Source organism: Ochotona curzoniae, unplaced genomic scaffold (genome assembly GCF_017591425.1).
Source record: "Ochotona curzoniae isolate NIBS_2020 unplaced genomic scaffold, NIBS_Ocur_1.0 contig_1274, whole genome shotgun sequence".
NCBI lineage: Eukaryota > Metazoa > Chordata > Mammalia > Lagomorpha > Ochotonidae > Ochotona > Ochotona curzoniae.
Window position 1 is genome coordinate 13350398 of NW_024465023.1, and position 23109 is coordinate 13373506.

At 41.9% G+C, this 23109-nt stretch overlaps 2 protein-coding genes across 7 annotated transcripts in view; one reads left to right on the plus strand and one right to left on the minus strand.

Annotated features, from left to right (window-relative positions):
* Positions 1–23109, plus strand: part of CASK (calcium/calmodulin dependent serine protein kinase) — a 315238-nt gene that overhangs the window by 165113 nt on the left and 127016 nt on the right. The window lies entirely within an intron of this gene.
* Positions 6523–9616, minus strand: GPR82 (G protein-coupled receptor 82). Its single transcript, XM_040999732.1, has 3 exons — positions 9549–9616; positions 8603–9408; positions 6523–6983 (listed from the first exon to the last, which is right to left on the minus strand). Exons 2-3 carry the CDS (start codon positions 9372–9374, stop codon positions 6853–6855), a joined length of 903 nt encoding a protein of 300 aa, XP_040855666.1. The 5' UTR covers positions 9375–9408; positions 9549–9616; the 3' UTR covers positions 6523–6852.

Below are 23109 nucleotides of genomic sequence, written 5' to 3' on the forward strand. Positions count from 1 at the left end.
AAGCTTTGGGCCGTCCTCGACTGCTTTCCCAGGCCACAGGCAGGGAGGTGGAAGTGGAGCGGGGCTGCCGGGATAGAACCGACGCCCATATGGGATCCTGGGCATGCAAGGCGAGGACCTTAACCACTGTGCCACCGCGCCGGGCCCAGAATAAACTTCTTATGACTTCTGGCCTTTTGGCTAAGATCAAGTCGGGCCAGGTCAAAGCAGGAGCAAGAGCTTCATCCTAGTCTTCCACATGGGTGACAGGGCCCAAGGACTTGGGTCATCCTCCACTGCTTTTCCCTGGCCATTTGCAGGGAGCTGGAGCAGAAGTGGAGCACCCAGGACACCAACTGGTACCCATATAGCATGCTGACATCGTAGGCAGCTGCTTAGTTAACCACGCCACAACACTGGCCCCTGGTATATTTTTCTTATGACATTCATCCTTGTATAGACAGCGTCTTAGGAATTGGAAATACATCAGTGAACCCAACTCAGTACTCTCATGGAACTGACATTGTTGTTCAGGGAAATAAGGAAACTATACTGGTATAGTGGGGTAGCAGATGAAAATACTACAGAAAAATAAACTAGAGTGGTCAGAGGATAAGGAATGCTAGGGAGGAGCTGCAGTTTAAAATAGGGTGGGCAAAGCAGGCCATGTGGAGATGACATAGAGCAAAGACTTGTCTGAAGGAAGAGAGCTCTGAGTAAAAGGAAGCGCGGATGCTGGGGCACTAAGACAGGAACTTAGGCGGCCTGTTGGAGGGACACCAGAGAGATGAGTGTCACTAAGGAAAAATGAGTAAAATCAGAGAGGAAACAAGAGGGGCTCAAAGCGGCCCTGGGAGAAAAAAATGAGGAGTCGCCACAGTTTGGAGCGATGACAGACTATGATTTGACTTTCTGTTTTAGTGGCACTCTTTGGCTTTCTGCTCACGAGTAGGGGAGACAGCAGGTGCACCTGCCTGGCTCAGACCAGAGCACGATCAATGCGGGTGGTTAAAAAAAAAGACAGATTCCAGATGGATTTTGAAGGTAACTTCAGCAGTATTCTCTAATATAGCTTTTTCCGGAGAGTAGAACTTACTCAGGACTTTTTAGTAGGGGTATTCAAACATAGTGAGCTTTGTGAAAATTTGAATGCAATACACCTCACATGGCTAATAATTTAGATTTTTTCACTTAATCTGTTTTATTAGTGTCTTTGCCAGTAAAGCAGTCTATCTAGAAAATAATATTCTCATTTTTCTTCCCACATTAGTTCCAATTTCCCCTTTCCCTCTTTCCTTTCTTCCTCCTCCTGCTCCTCTCTCTCTCGCTCCCTCCCACCTTGTCTCCTGATTGATTGTTAGCCATGGTTCCGAAGTGTTAAGAGTTCCCAAAGGTCTTACCATTTGTGATCATTATTTTTCTCTACTTGATAGGCATTGCTCTGTTTTTTAAGCATCTGAGGAGTTTATAAGGGGGTTTGACTGAGGTGACGGTGGCAGCTGAGAAGCCCTAAAACAGGTGCTTTGCAGGCTGGAGGGCCTGGGATGACGAGAGTGGCACAATCCAAGTCCAGAGGCCTTGGTGTCAGACAAGCCAAGAATGGGAGTCAGTTTGAGACTAAAATGTAAGTTCTAGCAAGGGGGTAACTGGAGTTCAGAGGTCACCAACTGACATTCGAGACAAGAATTGAGCAATTCCCAGTGTGTGAGCATGCACACATTTCTTTTTCTCTACAAAAGCCCCAAGTCACTTTCCCATTTAGTCTGGGCAGACCCCAAGGTCTTTCCATCCAATACTCTCAGACTCACATGCTAATCTCATTTGCAAACACCCTCTCAGACACACCAAAACCAAGATTTCTCCAGGTTTCTAGATACTAACTTCATTAAATCAAGTCAGTACCATGAAAGTAATCACAAATCTACCCATTGTCAACTTATTGCCCGTATGCATCTCCATACACTGCACTTAATTCTACATAAAGACAACACAAAGTAATAATTGGCCTAGCAAAGTGCAGCTATTCTGTATATAGCCAAAAATATGCTGTCCCTTACCCTAAAGAAGAAGTGAAATTCTTGGGTGGCGTTTCTTTTGAAATCATCCTCATTGCTTCTGAAAAGGATTGTTTGGTTAGATTTGAGTGAATAATGCCACATGGCCTGTAATGGAACCTGTGGAGAAGCACTTTCTCCCTGAGATTTGGGGAGATGTGTCTTCATAGTACAGAGTCGCCTACCAGCCACAGTGGCAACATGTGGGCCAGATGGTTGGGGGAGACTCCTGGATATTGTAGGATGCTTCAAAGGATCCTGCCCCCCACCAGAAGCCAAGAGTATCCCCACTCCAGTTATTGCAATGAAAAATGTCCTCAGACGTTGTCAAACAACCTCTGGGGCACAAAAGTTGCCCCTGGTTAAACCTGCTGTCGTAATGTTATAATTTGCATGCTTTGCCGCACAACAAACATTAAGATGTACATGCAACTCTCTATTTTTTTTAAAGATTTATTTATTTTTATTGCAAAGTCAGATATACAGAGAGGAGGAGAGACAGAGAGGAAGATCTTCCGTCCGATGATTCTCCACAAGTGGCAGCAAAGTCCAGTGCTGCAATGATCCGAAGCCAAGAGCCAGGAGCCTTTCAAGGTCTCCCACACAGGTGCAGGGTCCCCAGGCTTTGGGCTGTCCTTGACTGCTTTCCCAGGCCACAAGCAGGGAGCTGGATGGGAAGCAGGGCCACCAGGACACGAACCAGCCCCCATATGGGATCCCGGCATGTGCAATGTGAGGACTTTAGCTGTAAGGCCACACCGCACTGGGCCCAACTTTCTGTTTTTTCAATCATCTTCCCCTTAATTCTTCTAAAATAGTGTCAGAGCTTTCATTCTGTTTCAGTGTCTGTTATAAAGAAGTAGCAGGTATTGGGTCCGGCGTGGTAGCCTAACAGCTAAATGCCCTTGCCTTGCACGCTCCGGGATCCCATATGGGCGCCGGTTCTAATCCCGGCAGCTCCACTTCCCATCCAGCTCCCTGCCTGTGGCCTGGGAAAGCAGTTGAGGACGGCCCAAAGCTTTGGGACCCTGCACTCGCATGGGAGACCTGGAGGAGGCTCCTGGCTCCTGACTTTGAATCAGTGCAGCTCCAGCTTTTGTGGCCGCTTGGGGAGTGAACTGGCAAATGGAAGATCTTTCTGTCTTTCCTCTTTCTGTATGTCTGCCTTTCCAATATAAAGAAATAAATCTTTTTAAAAAATTGCTTTTTTAAAAAAAGAAAGAAATAGCAAGTATCAAGGTGAATGCAGCTCCTGGTTCCTTATGTGCCGTCATTGGCTCTGCTGAGAGTTTGTAAGATTTTTTTCTCATCTCCCCTAGCTGCTGCAGAGGGCCTGACTGTGCAGCACCTGAATCCCTTAGACCCTCTGTCTCCTTGACCCACTCTTACACACATTTTTTAAACATTTGTTTTATTTTTATCAGAAAGATTTACAGAGAGAAAGAGCTTCCATATGTTGGTTCACTCCCCAAGTGACTGCAGCGGCTGGAGCTGAGCCAGTCCGAACCCAGGTCTCCCACACGGGTGCAGGGTGCCAAGGCCTTGGGCAGTCCCTTGCTGCCTTCCCAGGCCACAAGCAGGGAGCTGGATGGGAAGTGGAGCAGCCAGGACAGAACCAATGCCCATATGGAATCCTAGTGCATGCAAAGCGAGGACTAGCCACTAGGCTATTGAACCAGGCCCTCTGGTACACTTTCCATAAGTGAAGTTGAAGTGAAGCAGCTCTTGAGGCTGTGGCATGCTGCCCACGCACTCATTTTCCATTCTGAGTGGATTTGTACCCAGAAACTTTGGGTGCTCAATTCTTAGTTCTCAGAACTCTGCAAACCCCAGTTGCGTATACATGCAAGTAGAAGAGGCCTTCCACCTAAGGGTTTCTGGTATGCTTCCTTTAAATGATTTTCCTCGTAACCCTTGTGAACATGCCTGACTGCTCCTCAGGCCCCTCCTGGTCTTGGTTCTCGTTTCCCCCAAACAGGCCCTCACTTTATTCAATGCATGCTCATCACGTAACGCTGGTTACCATGGCATTGTGGATTTCTCAAAGTATTCCTTCCTCTATTGCTCTGGGTCACTGATGTTTCTTCTACATCTGATACCATCAACTCCCCGAAGTCCCTGATGATGCACAAAGAAAGTCAAATTCTTGTTAAAACAATGACTTACATACATTACTCGTTAGCTAGCACTGATGAGTCACTGGCACAGCTTTGTAAGGTTGTTGAATGTACGTGCAGTGTGAGTGTGAGATTTTTATAGTCATGCTTGGAAAAAAATTTCAGGAAAAATTACAAAACAAAATCATCACAAATTTATTTTACGTTTCTGACTACTATGATTCCCTTTTCCCTAACTATGCCTTCTTCAAAAAATCAACTCCTTGATCTCTGTGTGTGTGTGTGTGTGTGTGTGTGTGAGAGAGAGAGAGAGAGAGAGAGAGAGAGAGAGAGAGAATATGAGTGAATCCTTTCACTGTTCTGTTTTCTGAGCCAAGAGTAGCATGTCTGATACAGCCAGAGATATGTTTTCCGCAGATAGGTAAAACATCGCTGGCTGGATGTCTTCGCCGTGGTGTCACTTGGATTGGAAGGCCCATTGCATTGGGCTACACCGTTGAGATGCTTGGCAAATTGCCAGTGTCTCCTCTGTATTCCCTTTTGTGGTTTGCTAGCAAGGTTTCCTTCAGCTAGTCCTCCCACACTTGCCAGTAACGTCTCCCACCCCGGGCAACTGCAGGTCAGGGAGAGGCTCTGTGTGCTCCCCAAAGCACAGTGATGAACCGTCTGCCTCCTCCGTCTGAGGAGTAGACGCTGACCTCTAGTTTGAGTAGTTTATCCTGAATTTTGCTTGTCAAGTCTTAATCTTTGGGTTGTGTTCTTGATCAATAGCTTGAAAGCTGCCTTAATGGCCCGTGTATATAGATAGAATAAAGAGCATAAATATTTTCCCTCTTTTTCTACAGTTAGGGTACAATCTTATTGGCTGATATGTCAAAATTTGAGTTTTTATGTTTAATTTTAAAATTGTTTTTAACTATAACTCATACATGGAAAACACCCTGAAATCCAAGATTTAGCATTGGGGTAAATGTAACGAGTGGTATTTTCTATGAAATACTATGACATTAACTAGCTTGTTCTTCCATTACACAAGAGAAGTTACAGTTAGCTGTTTAAGAAGGTCCCTGTAATGTATAAATGAACACGATGATCATGAGTCAGTACTGGGCAATGGGAGTTTTCTATCAGAAAAAATAAAGAGCAATTGCATACCTCTTTGCTTGCCCCTTTGACATTTAGGAAATGCTACTTTGCTAGTACCTTTTTCTATTTTGTTTTAAGTAGGAGATGGAACTCTAAGGTGAATTTTTTTCACTAATGAGTTTTAGAAATTTCCCATGTAATTCTTTAACTCTTATGTGTGATGAGATTTAATAGAGTGTAGCTTCAATTTATTGAAAATTCTTAGTGTCTTTTAAGACTGATGAGTTTTGCTTTTACAGCCTGGGTAAAAATAAAACTACTTTTATAACTGTGGCGAAATCCGGGCATTTCAGGAAGTCTCCTGGTGAACCTTGAGTTATTCTGTGAGTCACACATCTAAGAAGTCACAAGGTTGGACACTTGGGTTTATAGCCAGGGAAGTCACTTGGAGTTCCCAGTTGTCCAGTGTCTCTGAAAATTAATGAGCCACAAATCCAGCCACTACTACGAAAGGATATACGTTGTAAGTTCTTAGAGCCAGAATGTGCTCGGCTCTTTCTCAACATTTTCATATCTGAGTGAACCATGGAAATAAAAATGGTTTCTTCCCCCCTATTCCTTTTTAGTGAAAATTTCCCAAGTGTGCCAGAATAGCCGCTAGTGATTTAGCTCTTGAGAAAGCTGTTCAGAGAATTGCTTCTACAGTTCTAATTCTAGAACAAAACATGCTTTGAGATTATTAAAGTCTTGAATGTACAGGTTGAACACTGAAATTGGAAATGTTTTGAGCATTGACATGATGTTCAAAGAGTTACATATTTTGAAGCATTTCCAGTTTTCTGATTAAATCACTGGGCAAAAATCTTTGCAGCTATCCCCAAACCCAAAATACTCTGTAAACTGAAATACTTCTGATCCCAGGTATTTTGGATAAGATTATTGAGCGTGTAGTATGCAAACTTAATTTGTTGTTGTTGTTGAGGGTAAAAGGAATTAATTATCTGCAAAAAGAGTTGAGTGTTCAAGCAGTTCACTTAATGGTTGATTTTATTCAGCTGTTCTTGTTTATTTCCAGTCTGAGGTAAGATTGCAGGTATCACACAGGAATAGAAATATAGAATTAGTATAGTTCAGAGTTGCCTATAATCTCTGGGGAGATAGAGCACACATTCGTTGTTTACATTTTTTATTATAATATGTATAACACAGAATATATTCACCTTCAGTTGTCTTACTGACAAGATAACATTGAAGAAAGAAACATTAAGAAAAGTCTTATTCTTTAAATATCTACTTAAGAATTGGGGAACATTTGGGCAACACTCCTAACTAAAATTGGCATCCTTTAGGGTCGTGAGGGTTATAGTAATAGAGCATACAAGCGGAGTGCCTGGCACATGCATTCACTAAGTGATAGCTACTCGGAGTAGTAGCATCATCTGATTTAAGAATGGTACCTATGAGTGAAGCAGAATTTTCTGTTCTACAAATGAAGAAGTCAACACTTTAAAAGGAGAAATGATTTGCCTACACGTAAGAGGTGGAGCCAGGACTGATCCCCAGGAGTCTGAGTTCAAATACCAGTATCTTAACTACAGTACTGTTACATTGCTTTATCATTTGTTCATTCGTGGCACAAAAATTAACATATCTACATGCCAAGTACCATTAGCCATTAACAACAGCATTATTAATATTGAATACAGAGGAAAGTACACAAAATATGATAAAGATGGGCATACAATGACAACTTTTTATTTTGACAATGGCTAATTTAAATATTTTAAAAATATGTATGTTATATCTGCTTAATAGATATTAGAGTCAACGACTATTACTTCTCCCAGTAGCATGAACCAGATAATATCAAATAAATAAGGTTTATAAAACTTTGGATTTTTACATTGAATTTACTATTTGTGCATTTAGAATAGGACTTAAGTCGGGACAAATTGTTTACAAAGTTTTGTTAAGTTCACAAGAAAGCAAACACTAGCCATCAACAGACTCATGTATTTTAACTATTAGGAAGCAGATAAGTCATAAACCATTTGCTTCTTTATCCTGCAGTTGTGAAATACTGTGCGCTGTCAGAAGCATCCACAGTTGAGAAAATGATCTGTTGGTTTCACATGCAGTTGCCTCCTTTCCATAAGCTTGATCTTAAAGTCTCTGCCATCTCTACTTCCAAGTATAAGAAAAACTGTAAAATGGGCTTTATGAATATATTTATTTGATTTGTTTTTAAAAACCAAAAATATTTCTTGGTGTCTGTTGTCAGCCAAGCAACAACCTGCTTGTTAATCCTACAGTTACAGTTCACCAATGACATTCCCAAATAAAATATATTATAAACCAATACCTACTCAACATCAATAAACATATTATACTAAACTCAAAATCCCACTCACAAAACTATACAACAATAAATAAAAACACCTACCATCCACACAACCACCCCCACCATATCAAACCCCACATTCACCCCCTAACCTCAATCCACCCCCCCCCCCCCCCCACCCCCCCCCCCCCCACCCTCACCCCCCCCCCCCCTCCCCCCCCCCCCCCCACACCCCCCCCCCTCCCCCTCCCCCCCCCCCCCTCACCCCCCCCACACCCCCCCCCCCCCCCCCCACCCCCCCTCCACCCCCCCCCCCCCACCCCGCTCCCCCCCCCTCGCCCCCCCACCCCCCCCCTCCCCCCCCCCGCTCCCCCCATCCCCCCCCCCCCACCCCCCCCACCCCCCCCCACCCCCCCCCCCCACATCCCCCCCCCCTCCCCCCCACCCTTCCCCCCACCCCTCCCCCCCCCCACCCCCCCCCCCCCCCCCCCCCCCCCCCCCCCACCCCCCCCCCCCCCCCCCCCCCCCCCCCCCCCCCCCCCCCCCCCCACCCCCCCCCCCCCCCCCCCCCCCCCCCCCCCCCCCCCCCCCCCCCCCCCCCCCCCCCCCCCCCCCCCCCCCCCCCCCCCCCCCCCCCACCCCCCCCCCCCCCCCACCCCCCCCCCCCCCCCCCCCCCCCCCCCCCCACCCCCCCCCCCCCCCCCCCCCCCCCCCCCCCCCCCCCCCCCCCCCCCCCCCCCCCCCCCACCCCCCCCCCCCCCCCCCCCCCCCCCCCCCCCCCCCCCCCCCACCCCCCCCCCCCCCCCCCCCCCCCCCCCACCCCCCCCCCCCCCCCCCCCCCCCCCCCCCCCACCCCCCCCCCCCCCCCCCCCCCCCCCCCCCCCCCCCCCCCCCCCCCCCCCCCCCCCCCCCCCCCCCCCCCCCCCCCCCCCCCCCCCCCCCCCCCCCCAACCCCCCTCCTCACCCCCACACCCCCCCCCCCCCCCCCCCTCCCCCCCGCCCCCCCCCCCATATCCCCCATATTAGTAGAATCTGGATGACCAAAAGATGTCTTTTCACAGAACTGTAAGTCACATCTTTCTCCGTAATGGATGTACAAGTCCTAATTTTTCTCAGATGGCTGACAAAAGAGTAGTATGATGTTACCACTACTAAAAATGAAAATGCAATAAATGTGCTCCCAATAAGGCCTGCGGTCTGAGAGGTCATGGCTCCTACTTCCATCCGCTGGTTATAGCACAGTTTTTCTTCTCCTTCCGTTGCCTCTACGACTGAGTAGTATATAGTAACTGGAATAATTATGCCCAGTACAAGTCCCCATATGTAAACACATAGTTTTCTAGCAAAGGTGGGCTGACGAAATTTTTTCAGTAAATGGCCATAAAATATTTTCTCATAGCACGAAGTGGTCTCCTGCATGGAATCCTTTTTCATTAAGGTAGCATAGCGACTTATGGCAATCCAACTTAAAATTAAGAGGCTGACAAACATACTTACATGCATAGACAAAGTTCCCAGAAAATTGACCACTCTGCATTGTGCAGATTGATATTCCCATTGGAAACCTTTCAGGAAATAGATGCCCATGAATGGCATAGCACCGCACACAAGTAAATTTGCAGTCACAAGATGTGCCAGGTAGATATGTGTTGAGGTTTTCTTACCTATTTTTGTTAAAAACACCCATTGAGAGAGTGAGTTTCCAAAGAGACCAACAATACAAAGGAAGGTGTAAATGATTGGTAAAGCCACAGAGGAGATCGTAGATGGTTGAATACATGTTGAATTGTAACTCATTTATGTCAGATCTTCTTGAATTATGTCACAGGAGCTAGAACAAAATTGCAAACATTTACTAAAATCATGATTGGCACTGAAAGTGAAAAAAATAGACAAGAAGCATCAGATGAGGGAAGAATTCATTGAAAAAATGTGTTGGGTGAAAAGGGAAAGTTATAGATGTCTTCTTACCTTTGCTGGTCACGATTGTTTGAAGTAAAAGCAAATGGTTGATTATTGAAACTGATAATGCATTTGTCTAAAAAATAAAATTTGGTGCAAATAGTTAAGTACTTGAAATTTATCATTTTGTCCTAGAGGAATTTATAGTTCTTAGCTTGTATAACAATGTGTAAATGATGATGATTTTTTTCCTAAAAAAAAAAACCCCTATTTGCATAGACCTAAAAATAAACCCAGGGAAAATATTATAAAAATATTCTGTAGCTACAATAATAGAAAGAGAACTCTACTTTTTAATAAGCACATTAATTCAACATAAGTAGTTTTAGGATGATGTCAATTCATGACGAGGTGGGAGCACTTCCCAATAATCTATATTAAAAAACCTATATTAAAAAGGGTCTCTTTGCATATTTCAAAATACTCAATTCCATATGAATGAAAACTCAGGCAGGGTCCTGAATTGAACATAAAGAAAAGACAGCAACCAAAGATAGACCCAGGGTCATTGCCAAAGTGCATCAGTTATTTCTGTTTTAGTATATTTAGTGCTAAGCCATCATATTTTAGGTAACTTTAAATGCCTATCAAAGCTAGTCACTGTACTTGTTGGTTAGGGCGCCCTCATGTGTCCTCATGTGCAACTTCACATCTAGATTTTTCAGTAGATTTTTTTTTTAGCAGATAAGATCTTTTAATCTCAACCTAATTGTAGATGTGGTTTTTACTATTTAAATTATATTTTTAAATCTTTATTCCTTCAAAGAATACAAATGAAGTGAAGAGGTACATATAAACTCCTTTTGATTCTGATTTTCCTCCTTATTTCTTTCAACTGAGAATAACAAAGAGAAATAAGGAGATTCGGTATAAATAATACTCATAAGCTCTTGTCAGAATGTTCTGCATTTCTCTGAATCCCTTCACCATAGCCTGTGGGCACAGCATCTCCACCTCTTTCGTCTGTTTTGTTGAAATCATCTTCTCTGTTTTGATAAACATGTTACCATATACCACCTCCTGAGATTCACATATGCTCACACCTGTTATAATCTCCACCCTTCTTTAGAATCAAAGTTTTATTTATTTTCTGCATCTTGGATTATGGAAATAGGGATTTTCCAAAAAAATATATATGGTATATTACAATTTTGAAATAGTTTTTAACCCGAATAATCCATGTCCAAAGATCTGAAATCTTGAAGGCTGCACAGTGTCTTACTTCAAATACTGAGGCCCTTGACTCCTAATCAGTGTCTCTGTTATTTTAGTTTATGTCTCTGAGTTTTCACTTAGACAGTAGTCCACGTTTCGCAGTGAGCTTGCCTCAGAATCCAGTGCACCCTGATGAGCTAGAATCCTGGTGCAGCTACTCTGGACCCAATCATAAATATGCAGGGCTTGATCTGTAACCTCACTGATTTAAAAATTCATCAAGGAGAAAGTGAAGGGAGCCAGTGTATTTCTTAGGAAACAGTTATCATATGTTAAATTTGATTTTACATAGTGAATGTTACATTTTGATCTTATGTAATAAACGCAGCTTCCTTTATGATTATATTAAAAGAAAGTCTTGATATAAGAACCACAAGATAATTGGTTTCTCAACCTTAGAAAATAACACTGTACTTAGAAAATCAAATAAAAAGTACATGCTACAGATGCAGAATTGCTTTCCAGAAAATGGCTCCAAGCCCACACTCCCTTCAGTAGAAAGTCTGCCTCAGATCATCCCTGCACACATTATATCTCTACTGATTGGACAAAAGGGCAGTGTTCTGCCACTTTAACAGTTACTAACGATTGCCTACATAATCGATATACTCAGTATGTTTTCTTGGTCAGTTTTCAAAAAAAGGTCAAATTTTAATCCTATCAAGAACTTTTACAGTTAATGTTTAAGCTGAAAATGAAGAGATAATCAGCCTTACCTGATTGTGTAGTTTATGCCAGCTAAGGTGATATTGTTCAAAGTGGTGATGCCAAATATCAGATAATTTTCTGGTCTTCTTCACTGTTCAATATCACTAATCAGTGTAAATAGATTCTTGTATGACAGCAACTCTAGTCAGTAAAAAAAGGAAATTAAACAGGGTATTGAGGAAATTCAATAGTTATGGTAAACGTAGCAACGACCTCTGCAAAAAGCCCTCATTTCTCTATTTCTGTAGAGGGAGGAAGTTAGTGGACAATATACATACTGTACTTCCTTATGATTATTTCGTGAACTAGTTACATCTCAGCTCTATTTTTAGCATGATTGGCTAAGTTGCATTGAAAGGCTTAACTCCTCACAGCTAATGATAGAGCTACCACTCTCCGGTTGGTGCAGACAGTAAAACCATTGGTGAATGAGACTTATTTGTGATCTATCTTCATCCAGAATGGAGGGAAACGACATTCAAAAGTTTCCTCACTCAGCAGCTTTCCTATTGAACATCGTAGAGCTGGAATAGAATTTTATAACCACTTATGGATTGAGACCCCTTATTTTATTCTGTTATTTTTAAAGATGTATTTCTTTTTATTTGACCCCTTATTTGAAAGTTGAAGAAGCTAAGGCCCACAGAGGCTCGCTGGAAGCACAGACTGAACTGAGCTGACCTCCTCTACCTCTCCTTTTCCTCTGCATGTTCACACGCTGTTTGGAGCACTTTATAATGGATGTGGGCAATCCTAAGAAGTACCTAATAAGCCTCTGACTAAATGAATAGTTCCACTGACATAAAGAATTAAAGAGCCCATTTTATGTACGGGATTGTCTGATCTGCCTGGGAAGCAACAGAGGTACCAGACGTACATGAAGTGCTACGCTTCCTTGCATAGCTAAAGCAGTGGGAGCCCGAAAAGTTAATAAAAATCTAATTTAATCAAGCCTGATCACTTTAACCAGAAAAATCATTATCTAAAATTAATAAAAACACTTTGCCGTTTCGTAATCCCCAGTGTGTACCTGTTTTCATATCGGTTGCCTGATTTCTCCCTAAGGCTTGCTGATATTTTGAAAACAAAAGTGAAACTACCGGAAGTATCTGGATTTTACTCTGCTGTTCGTTTTGGGATGCTTGCTATCATTTAGTTAAGCAGAGTGATTCATCCAGGAGACTCCTGATTGCAGAGTAATTTAGCTTCTAGAATGCCTATCAAATTTACTTTGATAATGTATCATGTTCCAGGAAGGAATTACTTAGAACAAACAAAAGCAGTTTGTAGAATTTAGAGAATGAAAATGAGATGTGGCTATATTAGCTTTTCATTACTATTAAAATATCTAAGAGAAACCACTTCTTAAGGGAAGTTAATTTGAGCTCAATTTTGGAGATTCACAATTGGGCCATCCTGTTAATGTGGGATCTGATGAGGGCAGTAGATGGTGGGGTGCCCATGAAAGGAGCATCACATTGTAAGTCAAGAAGCAGAGAGGCAAAGAGAACACTCATTGTCTACCCTCTGTGGTCTCTTCTGAAAAAGCCACCTGGACTCTGACATGGCGACCCCGTTCTAACATACTGATCCAATCTAGTCACTTTGCAGTGCCCAACCTTCAGCCAGCATAAATTCATTAAATTCCATCCTTAATCTATTAACATGAAACTCTGGCTTAAGGCCTTTATCTCATGGACTGTTGGAAGACACTCAAACTATTGTTCAAAGCGTAACACTGTGAAAATGATTGAAAGTTCATTTCAGTATCACCTGATTCAGGCATGGTGATTGGCTTCCCTCAGAACAAGTTCTTCAGGAGAACAAGCCCGTATGTACAGTACCTTTTCTTGATATAACCTCTGCAGTCACCACTGTCACTCCTGCATTTTGTTGACCTCCTAGAGTCAGTTCTGATTCCGTGTGGGAGGGACAAGTACCAGGAGGTGGTGACCAAAGAAGCCATCCGAAAAACTAGCTGCCACAGATACTAACCACTGAAGCAAAGGAGGAATCAGAAATACAGCTTAAAAATCACCATCAGCCCACTGATTATTTATTGGGAAGGAATGCCTAGAAAATGTTAGGTCTACCCAATTCATATACTATTTTGGTTATTAATGCTACGTATTTTTCTTACACGGGTTAATTCATCCAATAAATATTTATTGGCATTTCTGCTGTTTTTGAATGGTTTCTGTTGGTCACAGAAGTAGTGCATTAGCCACAAGCTCTTTTGGAGTCCCTCAGAAATTAGAGTCCATAACCAAAAATTTAGATTAATATGTAACTTATGGTGCAAATTTCAACTGCTTTGTGATTGGAAAGTGGAAGAAATAGTGAGTCAGAGTGATTCTGAAAGTCTCCATGAATATCCCGGGGAAGAAGGAGAATGTGTGGCCAGCAGCAGTTTGGTGCCAAGTGTTAGAAGCCAACAGACATGTTAGAGTCGCATTTTGAGGAACATGTGAGGAAACTGAAGCTCAGAGAAGTTAATTAGCATGCCAATAGTGATACAACTAGCAAATTAAAACAATGGCATTTGATACATTAGAAAGCAATGATTATTGGTTTTCTTGCCAATAAATAAAGGGTACTTTATGATAGTAAAAGTATGGTCTAGTTTTTAATTTCATTCAAGTGGAATTTCCCTTCCAGACTTGGAGGTAATGGCAACTATGACAATTCTGGATTTTATTCAGATGATGTCTCTCAGTTTCTTCTGACAATATCATTATAAATTATTTGTGATTTACATATTTAGTCTAACTGTATCAATATAAAGACTTTTTTATTTTAATCATTTCAAGTTTCCAAATCAAAATATTTCCCAAGAAACTAAGAAATACCCTTGCATTTGCTGGAGAAGAATAAATTTCTGGAAATACTAGATTAGCAAGCACATGACTAATTGGGGAAAAATATCCAGAATCGTAAAGCCATGTAGATTCTCCAAGAGCCTAGCTTCCCTCAGTGTAGTTCCAAAGAACAAACCCATAATTACAGTGCCCTTCTTGATCTAGACTCTGAAATCAGCTCTGTCACTTCTGCAGTTTTCGGTTGGTCACCCAACCCTCTTTAGAGTTTCCTTATTCAGGTCACCAGTAGTTTTCTATGGTTCTCATCTTTCCCGTCACTCTCCTCTTCAAAGTTCTGCTTCTGTTTGTTGTCCAAGTCCAAGTGTTTTTACCCAGAAGTTCTAAAGGCTTCCTGTATCATCTGCCGAGCACTCATCACCCAAGTGTTCTGCTCTGACCCCTTATTATCTGCCTCCTTGAGATGTTACACTAGTTTTCCACCATTCAATTCCTTGTGCTATGTTTCTGCTTTTGAGATAGATTTGTATGACTAGCAATTGCAGTTTTTAATCTGGTCCCAGAATTTACTTGGAAGAGTTCAAAGAGTAGTCATGTGATCGTCATTTTGACAATCCATGAAGGGCTATATACAGCAAAGGTGCGTGAAAGCTTTCCCGATTCACATGATTAGAATTCAGTTTCCTTTCTAGTTTGCCACAGAGCCGGAACTCAGAAGACACCTGACAGCTTCGTCACACCTGAATCTTTGTGCTTCAACCAAAAAGTTATTTTAGGTTATCCAAGCTAGTTTCCAAACAGGCTGCAGTTGGTCCTTTGAGAAGTCTTCTGACCAATCAGAAGCCCAGAGCATTGGGAGCCTAATATGCAAGAAGAGAAGACATGCCTGCCATAGTTAACCTTGAAACATTACATTCCAAAGTGAGCCAGTAGTAAGCCATATCCAGTTCAATGCACACCCAAGCCAGGGTTCACTTTGAGAGGGAGTGGGGCACAGCTCTGTCTGTCACTCAGAACTGTGGTTTGTTAAAGGCCCGCTGAGCCCCCTGTTCTCTCAGGATGTGGTGTCTGGCCACAGCCCTGTTTCCAGTTGCACTGCTTGTGGCCCTTACCACCTGCTACAAGCAGCTCTAACCATGGGCGTCCCACCCTTAATTAGGGTGTGAAGAAGAACCTCTACTTATTCCACAGACCTGTTTCTCAGCCAGTGATGGAGAGTATTGCTCTCAAAACAAATATAAAAACAGCACAGGATGAAGCCCAAAGGTTGGAAATGTGTCATAACATAGACTAGTAATTAGCCTTTTAAGAAAGTGCTAATGACCCAACCTAAAGGGACCCAGTAATCCAAATTTGGCTCGCCTTCAGCTTCAGCCTTTTTCCTGCTATCTAGGCTGGAACACACTGGTGGAGTCGTTGTCTTGAGGAACGCACTGCACAGAGATGCAGTGGCAGCCTCACTGGAGTCTCAGGAGTTATTATCCCCTCAGAGGTGGCATGTGGAGAACACAGGAAATGGACAGATCTAGGGAAGGGAGAAACTTCTGTATTGGATTAGATAAGCCAAAAATCCCTTTGCAGACTGTCAAGTTTTGAAACTTGAAATCTTGGAATCAGTCAGACTTGGCTCACATCATGTTTCAGAACCAATCATTCTTTTCTATGTATCCTTTTTTTTAAAATGATAAATCATTGATTTCACTAAATGCTATATTAATTCAGGCTAAAATTTCCAATTAAAATCCAAACATATTCATACTATTATTAAAAACCTATCACAATTATACACCATTTACAAGTAACACAGTCAAAATGTAGAAAAATACATTGGACAAGATCATGTAGAGATATAAATTTTTTAAAAGAAAATCAGGCAATTCTAAAGCAAAACAAAGACAAAAATAATATAAGAGTTTATCAGAATACAGAAAGAAAAGGGAAACTGACAGTACACACACATAGGCACAGAATGAGAGAGAGCAGTTTAGACTCACGGATGCCTGTAGAGTAGTCAAGCGCTATGACGTGAAGTTAACAACAAATTGTGTGTTTTTCTCAGTCTTCCTTAGATCAGCGGGGTTCAGCTCTGTATCTGAAATGTGAGCCATACTAGCTTAAATATTAGCCTACAAACTCAAAGCATATTATAAACGTACCTATAGTATCAGAAACTGAAAATGTGACAGAAATGATTCTGAAAATGCTCCACATCATATTATAATATTTTAAGGATTATAAATTCAAAGAGTTCAGTTTTGATACACCACATTAGCACAAGGTGAAGTATTAATTAATTCACATTCTAATGTGCCCTTGGCAAAATAAATTAGCCATATTTCAAAAAAGAAAAAAATCCTAAGTAAAGAATCCTGAAGAATTTTCAAAAGGCAGAGATTACCGCTAAAGTAAACTCAACCGTGTCAAAAGCATTATAGATTTCCGGCCATGCACGAAAACCTAGTGGCTAAAACCTCGCCTTGTATCCATGGGGATCCCATATGGATGCCGGTAGCTGCTACACTTTCCATCCAGCTCCTTGCTTGTGGCCTGAGAAGGCAGTGGAGGATGGCCCAGATCCTTGGAACTCTACACCTGCATGGGAGACCCAAAAGAAGCTCCTGGCTCCTGACTTCGGATCAGCGCAGCTCTGACCATTGTGGCCACTTAAGGAATCAGACAGCGGATAGAAGATCTTTCTGTCTCTCCTTTCTGTAGTTCTGCCTTTCCAATAAAAATAAATTTGCTTTTTTAAAAGTATTACAGATTTTTAAATGAATGTTAATTACTATAGACATGGTTACAGGAATTTGAGAAACAAATGAAATATGTTCATTACATAGGTATTAGTTAAGTTCCTCATTTTTAAGAAAAGAGAAATAACAGTGTTTCGAAAGATAACAAAAATATTGTGTACAATAAGGTGTAAAATTATTCCCTTATTAATGTAATTACAATTCCAATTTATAAATGTTGTGGCCAAAAATCAAACCAAAAACTTAACAAATGCTTAGGAGATTTACTTTCTCTTGTAAGAGTCATTGTTGCCAAATTCTAAACATGATGAATAACTCAATGTTTACTTTTCCCAGTACCTCTTATTTTCTAGATACTGTATACATTTTGAAGTTCAATTAATCCATTTAGGACAAATTGGTTAATGTGTTGAAAAGCCAGAGGTAGATAGAGTTCTGAATGTGAAGCCTTTGATGTGGTCTGTTACATTTTTGCAGGACACACACACACACACACACACACACACCACCCCCTCCAACTTGGATGGCAGTGACACTTAGGGAATTAAAAAGACATCATATGCCAGCTCAGAAGTCTCACCACTCCGACTGTCTTTCTAGAACTAAAGTTTCCTGGCCCTTCTATTACCACTTACTTCTTTTAAATTTTGAGATCAAATTGTCTGAAAGTTAAGCCCTCTCCTCCATGTCATTTCCTGTCCTAGTCATGTGGGAAAAGATAAGGTCTCATTAAGTCCTCCAATATTGAAATCATAAGTTTTCCTGAGAATCATTTTTAGAAATTTAGCAATAATAAATGATAGCTACTAAACTGCATAGGTAATTTCAACATATCTTGGATATAGGTACTATTATTACTATCATTTTCTAGGTAATAGGTTTAGCGTATAGAGGATAAATCATAATATAGTAGTCAATAATAAGTGGTACTGCAGCTGGTGTATTGAAAGGCCTAGAATTAAACTCAGCCTACTATCGGGGTCCCTCGTCCCGCGAGCAAAACCCCGATACAGTAAAGACTCTTTAAAAAGTTTATTGGTCAAGACTTCAAGCGTAGTAGCAAAGAAAAGAAAAGAAAGAAAAAGTTGCAACAGTTGTAAGATTTATTACAGTGAAGCGATTACAGCATAACCTTGAAGCATGCCCAGGGGAATCTCCTTTTAACCATTTTCTTACCCACACCCTTTTACATAGCACAAACCAATCCATACACAGCTCCTCACGTCATGCGATAAACACACCAATCATGACTTAGGTCACGTAGCTTCCCTGCGTGCTCGGCCCAGTCCTCAGTAACTTCCCAAAACCTGTTTACCACCTTTGTGCCACGAAGCAATGGTCAGCAAGCGCCATCTTTGAGGCGCGGCTCCGCTCTCCACAGCCTACATTCTTAGATGCTGCTTTATACTGATAATGATCATATCTGAGAATACTTATCAGAATCTAGTTCCTTGCTTTTTATAAAACTAAGTATCACTAAGAACCAAAAATAGTTGTCACTAATGCACCTGTTTTCATTTTTTTTTCACTCTGATGCTTAACTTTTATCAGCTCTCTGTTGTAAACTGTAAATATGCTCTTATCCATTTTCAATCACTAAGTACTCCAAAGATTACATTTTCATACTCTGTGAATCTATTGTTTCCATTTCACCCACTGGATTTTATCATTTGCTGATGATCTTTCTTTGAATCAGCTGTTTCATCAATGGTTGCACGTTGGTAATTTTTTGTGGATGGAGATACTTTAGATTTTAAGATTTAAGTTATCACTTGTTATTTTTAAGTACTTCTCACATGGTCCTGTAGCTGACATAGTTTGTAATATTTTCGCATTACTACTTCTCCCCTTCACTTTACTGCAGATCAGCCTCAAATGTGGGTTTTAGTAAACATACAGAGTGGAGTTTTGAAGCAGGGCGACAGATATTTCACCTAAAGATGCAGGCTTAGGATGCTTGCCTCCCACATCACGGCCCTTGAACCCAGCTCCTGACTGCTGGCGTGGACCATGGCAGGCAGCAGGGGACAGCTGGGTTGTCTGGGATCCTGGCTGTAACACGGGAGACCTGGATGGGGTTCCCAGATCCTGCTGTGGACTTTTCGGAGGGTGAACAAGCAGATGGGAACAAGTATGCCCCCCTTTCACCTGATCATCATTAACTTTAAAAAAAAATACTGAAGCTGGGAAATAATAGCAGATCTATAGTTTTTGTCTCCAGAAATATCTGGGAGGGTGGGAAGCATTCTGAAAGAAGAAACCTGTGTTAACATTGAACCTGGGGAAAAACAAATCTTGAAGAGACACTTCTGTAGTGGTGCTTTGGCCAGCAGAGGGCAATGCAAGACTAGCCCAAATTAAACCTGCTGTCAGAAGCTGAAGCATAAAGCTTGATTTTCCAACTGAAGGGCAATAGAGAAGTTTGGTTAGGTTCTTTTTAAGCTCCAATAAAATGACAAAACTGGTAGCTTAAAAACACTTATTTAAATGAATATATTGATACAGTAGATTCTCAGAATCACAGCAAATATGTGATAATTGCTATGACAAAATCTTCATCAATTCTCATATTGTTACTTTAATATGAAGAATAGATTCAACATAGTTTCTATATAAAAATCTAAGACTGTAACGGTATTTCTCATTCTCCCTTTTCGTCCATCCTCCCGCAATTTCTTCAATCCGTCCTTCATGTTTGAGGTGATGTGTTTTTAATTTATGTTATAATCAAAGGCTTGGTACTGCAGTAAATAGTTCAGTAATTTAAAGAGCAAAAAGGCTGATTCAGGAGGCATATAAGCGAGGCCTGTAAACACTAATCGGTTGAAAAGATTTCCATTTTACTTATATACAATACATTTTTAAAATATCACAAATCCTCAAAACTATCTCTCCTAACCATTGTCAAAACCACTTTAAATGTGGTAGAATAAAAGTAGTTGTTTAGATCATGGATTGTGACCCCTTTTAAAGGCTTGCTTACTTATTTACTTACTTATTTGAAAGGCAAAGTAAGAGGGGAGTAAGACAGATCTTTCATCCACAGCTTGTTCACCTTCCAAATGACTGTAACAGTCAGGCCTGGGCAAGACTGACGCCAGAGACTTGAGCCATCTGCTGCTTCCCAGGCACATTAGCAGAGATGATGGGACAGAAAAACAACAGGACTCAAACTGGCCCTCTGAAATGGGGTGCAGGCATCCCAAGTGGTAGCTTAAGCTGCTATGCCGCAGTACTGGCCCCATGCAGTTGCTTTTTATAATACACTTTTTTGTGTGTGCAATTTTTATCTCCTCTTGTGTACTTGGGGGAAATACCACCTCTCCACTCAATGTTAGTACAGTAACTGGCACCACAGAAGTGTCTCAGAGAAAGGTGACAAAAGATTCTCCCCTCCCCGGGCCTGAGCTTCCTGTGTTATCGTGCTGTTTTGTAATCAAGAACAAAGTTAAAAGTTTAATTCATTCCTCCTCCAGTTAAATCTTTAAAAACGTTTAAGAGAAAGGCAGAGATAGAAAAAGAGATAGTCCTGATCTGCCAGTTCACTGCCCAAATGCCCCCAACAGCTGGGGCTTGGATAAAGCAGAGGCTAAGAGCCAGAAACTTCTCCCAGGTGCAGGGGCCCAAGCACTTGGGTCGTCTTCCGTTGCCTTCCCAGGTGCATTACCAGGGGAGCAAGGTTAGAAGAAGAGCAGCTGGTACTAAGATTTGGGATGCTGGTGTCACAAACGGTTACTTAATCCATTGTCCATGACACCAGCCCCAGGTTTGGGGCCGTAAGGTGCAAACTCAGTGCCAGTTGTGTGCCTTTACTGTAAGATGTATCCTTAGCGGGTTGTTTCACTTTATTTGGTTTCCTACTAGCAATTATCACAAGAGTCACCTTTGCAGAATATTGACAACAATGGTTATGTTAATGATAAAAAAAAATCTGACATTTTAGTATATGAAAATTCTCATTGTTTTTTGGTTTTCCCTTAATTTCTTTTTAATAATAGCAATTGATGGATATTATTTAAAAGTCAAATAATGGGAACCTGTTCTGTCTGCTAATGAATGTAATTTAAATTATATTTCACGTTTTGAGAAAAGTATGGGAGAAATCCCCTTTATGCTCCACTGCCCTCACTTCTTCCTAGAGCTGGTCGCCTCCTTACCCAGCTCTCTCCAGCTGGGGAGTGTGTGCTTTCATTTCTGAAATCCTTTCATTGGTTAGTCAATCTTTCGTAACGTCCCTGCTTCCCACCACACAGTGGTTCAGAAAGTACATCACACAGGCATGTCCACACATTCTCAGAATAAAGTAGGTGATGGCATTGTCCTTTAAAATCTATATTTATCACTTGAGACAGCAGAGGTAACTCTCATCTATTGCTTCACTCCACAAGTGCCCCCAGTATTGGGGCTGGACCAGGTCAAAATTGGGTACCAGGCACCCAGTCCAGGTCTCGTAAGTGGGTGGCAGGGACCCAACTAATTGAACCTTCACTGCTGCCTCCCAGGATGTGCATTAGCAGGAAGCTGGAATTGGGAGCAGAGCCAAGATGTGAACCTGGATACTGTACTTTGGCATATGGGTGTCTTAACCACTAGGCTAAACCACCTGTCCCAGCATGATCCTTTTTGCTATTAAAGAAATTAGCTGTATTCATTGTTGCCTTTTTAGACATTAATGCAGCACAGATTCCACATCAATAGTATATATGCATTATTTATCTACTTCTCTGTATTACTCCATATCCAGAATTTGTGACTTAACACAAAAATCATTTATTTGCGCTCAGTTTTGCAATTTGCTCTCTGAGTTCAGGCAGACAGTTCTTGTGTCAGTCTCACTTGGGGATCCATTCACTGTGGTCGCTTTGGCCTCTGACAGCTCAGCTGAGGCTGGGTGGTGCAGACATTCACATGTCTGGAAACCTGGTGCCCTTGAACTGTCCTGACTTCTCTCCACATAGTCTTTATTTATTTTCATTGGAAAGGCAGATTTTACAGAAAGAAGGATCTTCATCTGCTGGCTCACTCCCCAAATGGCTGCAGCAGCTGGAGCTGAGCTGATAAAAAGCTGGGAGCCAGGAGCTTCCTCCAGCTTTTCTACGCAGGTGCAGGGTCCCAAGAACCTGGCTGCTTTCCCAGGCCACAAGCAGGGAGCTGCGTGAGAAGTGGAGCAGCCAGGACATGAACCAGCACCCATATTGGATGCCATGCTGGGAGGTAGAGGATTGGCCAGTTGAGCCATTGTGCCAGCCCCTCCATGTAGTCTTCACCCTGGGCATATTTACATTGTGACAGTCACAGGATTTGGAGAGGGTGTAATGAATTTGGAAGGTCTCGCTAAGGTGTCATGTAATATCTACTCATTGTATTTGTCTAAGTATATCTAAATACCTGCTCTTCTAAGGCCTGGGTAATAGACCTCAGCTCAGGAACCAGGGGGAATCAGACTATTTCTAGTCTATCACATTACTTTTAATCACTTACAATTTTAATATTCTACTCTGACTTTAATATTTTTTCCTTGAAGTACAGAAAATTAGCTGTTTCCTTGGGAACTAATATAGTATGTATGTCTCAGAGTCCATTATTTCCAGGGTAATGCTGCTAAAAGAAAAGGAAATTTTCCTTCGTAGCAGCATGGCAGCTGTGTCTATGAGTTGCCGTGTTGTTTTGATTATTCCTTTGATTAAATGTGTGCATGAACCCATCCTATTTCCTTTGTACTTTCTCTGCTCCGTAAACAGCTTTTCCTTTTCTATCTATGGACTTTTTAATCTAGAATTTTGGAGTCTTGAATGTCAAAACTGTTGACCATAAGACTCACTTTTACTTAAACTACCTTCTCTCCCTACTTGCCACATATATTTGGAACTCTGTAATCTGTCCCCACAAGACGGGTACTGACCTGGTGTGTTCCTGTGTTTTTCTAGTCTCACTAGCCGCAAAGGGGAACTGAATGTGAACATGCATGCAAACCTCATCAGTTCCCTTTGCAGCCAGCTGCAAGTAATAGAGAAGAAACACTGTTGTTCTTGAGTGTGAATCAAATTTCCACAGATCTGAAGCATTTTTTGCTTCTGG